The sequence below is a fragment of the Hippopotamus amphibius genome, chromosome 9 (assembly GCF_030028045.1).
Source record: "Hippopotamus amphibius kiboko isolate mHipAmp2 chromosome 9, mHipAmp2.hap2, whole genome shotgun sequence".
Lineage (NCBI taxonomy): Eukaryota > Metazoa > Chordata > Mammalia > Artiodactyla > Hippopotamidae > Hippopotamus > Hippopotamus amphibius.
This window is the reverse complement of record NC_080194.1, coordinates 38,724,659-38,726,698: the sequence shown is the minus strand read 5'-3', so window position 1 is coordinate 38,726,698 and position 2,040 is coordinate 38,724,659. Positions and strand designations below refer to the sequence as shown.

At 40.5% G+C, this 2,040-nt stretch overlaps 1 protein-coding gene across 1 annotated transcript; it reads left to right on the top strand.

The window, feature by feature from the left end:
• Positions 1–416: 416 nt before the first annotated feature.
• On the top strand, positions 417–1,382 carry LOC130861642 (olfactory receptor 52N4-like). Its single transcript, XM_057750688.1, has one exon. It carries the CDS (start codon positions 417–419, stop codon positions 1,380–1,382), a length of 966 nt encoding a protein of 321 aa, XP_057606671.1.
• Positions 1,383–2,040: the final 658 nt, after the last annotated feature.

The following is a 2,040-nucleotide window of genomic DNA, read 5'->3' as shown; positions in this document are numbered from 1 at the left end:
TATGAGGATTTTATCTATTTGAAGATTTTATCTATGTATTTCTTAGGATGATTTTGTCCTTTTCTTTTCAAATAATGTCAACACAATATCTTTGATAGAGCCTGGCAGCAGGTAAATACCAATTATGTATTTGTCAAATGAACTGATAAATTAATGAGTTAAAAAAGGATACATATTTGGATTAAACTATATTTAAGTAAATAATTCCTAGCATTTAAATTTTTAGGTTCCTTGATTTAAAGTGCAATACCAAGCGGAGAAAATAGAGAGGATCCACAACTAAGGTATTTGTTGTTGTTGTTGTTGTTGTTGTTGTTTTTTCTGCTTTTCCAAATCTAGGAGAGTTAAAAAACAAAGCAAAAGAAAAATAAAACTAAAAAACCTTCAAGTATCTTAATGATTGTATCAGCCTGATCATGATAATGCTGAATGAAACAGATGTAACACCAGCCTCCTTCATTCTTAATGGGATCCCAGGACTGGAAGACATGCACATGTGGATTTCCCTTCCCTTCTGCTCCATGTACCTTGTGGCTCTGGTGGGGAACTGTGGACTCCTCCACCTCATCCTCTATGAGGACACCCTCCACAGACCCATGTACTACTTTTTGGCTATGCTTTTCCTAACTGGCCTTTTCATAAGCTCTAGTACAATCCCTAAAGCCCTCAGCATATTCTGGTTCCATTTCAAGGAAATCAGCTTTGATGGATGCCTGGTCCAGATGTTCTTCGTCCACACTTTAACAGGGATGGAGTCTGGGGTGCTCATGCTTATGGCCCTGGACCGCTACGTGGCTATCTGCTACCCTCTGCGCTACTCAACTATCCTCACCAATCCCATCATTGCAAAGGCGGGGCTCTCCACCTTTCTCAGAGGGGTGCTTCTCATCATTCCCTTCACCTTCCTCATCAAGTGCCTGCCTTACTGCAGAGGCAATATAATCCCCCACACCTACTGTGACCACATGGCTGTGGCCAAGTTATCCTGTGGCAATATCAAGGTCAATGTTATTTACGGTCTGATGGTTGCCCTCCTGATTGGGGGCTTTGACATCCTGTGCATCACAATCTCCTACACCATGATCCTCCGGGCAGTGGTCAGCCTCTCCTCTGCAGATGCGCGGCAGAAGGCCTTCAGCACCTGCACTGCCCACATCTGTTCCATTGTTTTCTCCTACAGCCCAGCTTTCTTTTCATTCTTTTCCCATCGCTTTGGGGGCCACATCATTCCTTCATCTTGCCACATCATTGTGGCCAATATTTATCTGCTCCTGCCTCCCGCTATGAATCCTGTTGTCTATGGGGTGAAAACCAAGCAGATAAGAGACTGCGTCATAAGGATTCTTTCAGGTTCCAAGTATATCAAATCCCACAATATATGAAAGGGCTGTTTGTCTATGATGGGGTGGGAAAGGAAAGAATACTCTTGTCTGTTTGTTTATGGAGGAGACTTTCCAAGAATAGGTATCTGAACTTGCCAAGTGAGTGAGATAAGAAGTCTATTCCACATGCCAAATCGCTCTCCACATGAGTTTTTCACCTATACGGTCTCTGCATAACACAGCGCTCAATAATATCGAGTTCCACGAAAGAAAAAATACTAATACTAATGGGAAGGTGGAGCAATCGTCCATAGAACTGATTTTAGTGAAACCAATGATCTGGGGCAACACGACTGATATTACTGTTTTTAATTGTGAATTAAATTTTAGTTTAATAACTGTGATTTAACTCTGGAAAAATACACTATATATTCTCATTATTCCACAAAGCCTTCTGCTTTCTCAACAACTTCTTAAACACAAAACTAGAAAGTATACCAAGAGGTCAATAATAATATGAGTTGTAAGCCTCTGCATGTCTTATGAGAAACATAGAGACCAGGTATCTCACCAGATCTCTCCTTGCATGAGTCTTTCTCATAATTGCTTCCTTCCCAACTAATGTGTTGTCTCTTTCCTTCAAAAAGGCTTTCAAAGATTGCACACTTTGGAGGGAGAAGTAGAATAATGAGATTTATAAAATATTATAATAAGTATA

What these genes read in the sequence shown, in the direction of transcription:
- LOC130861642 (XM_057750688.1), top strand. Translation starts at nt 417, where the DNA reads ATGATAATGCTGAATGAAACAGATGTAACACCAGCCTCCTTCATTCTT.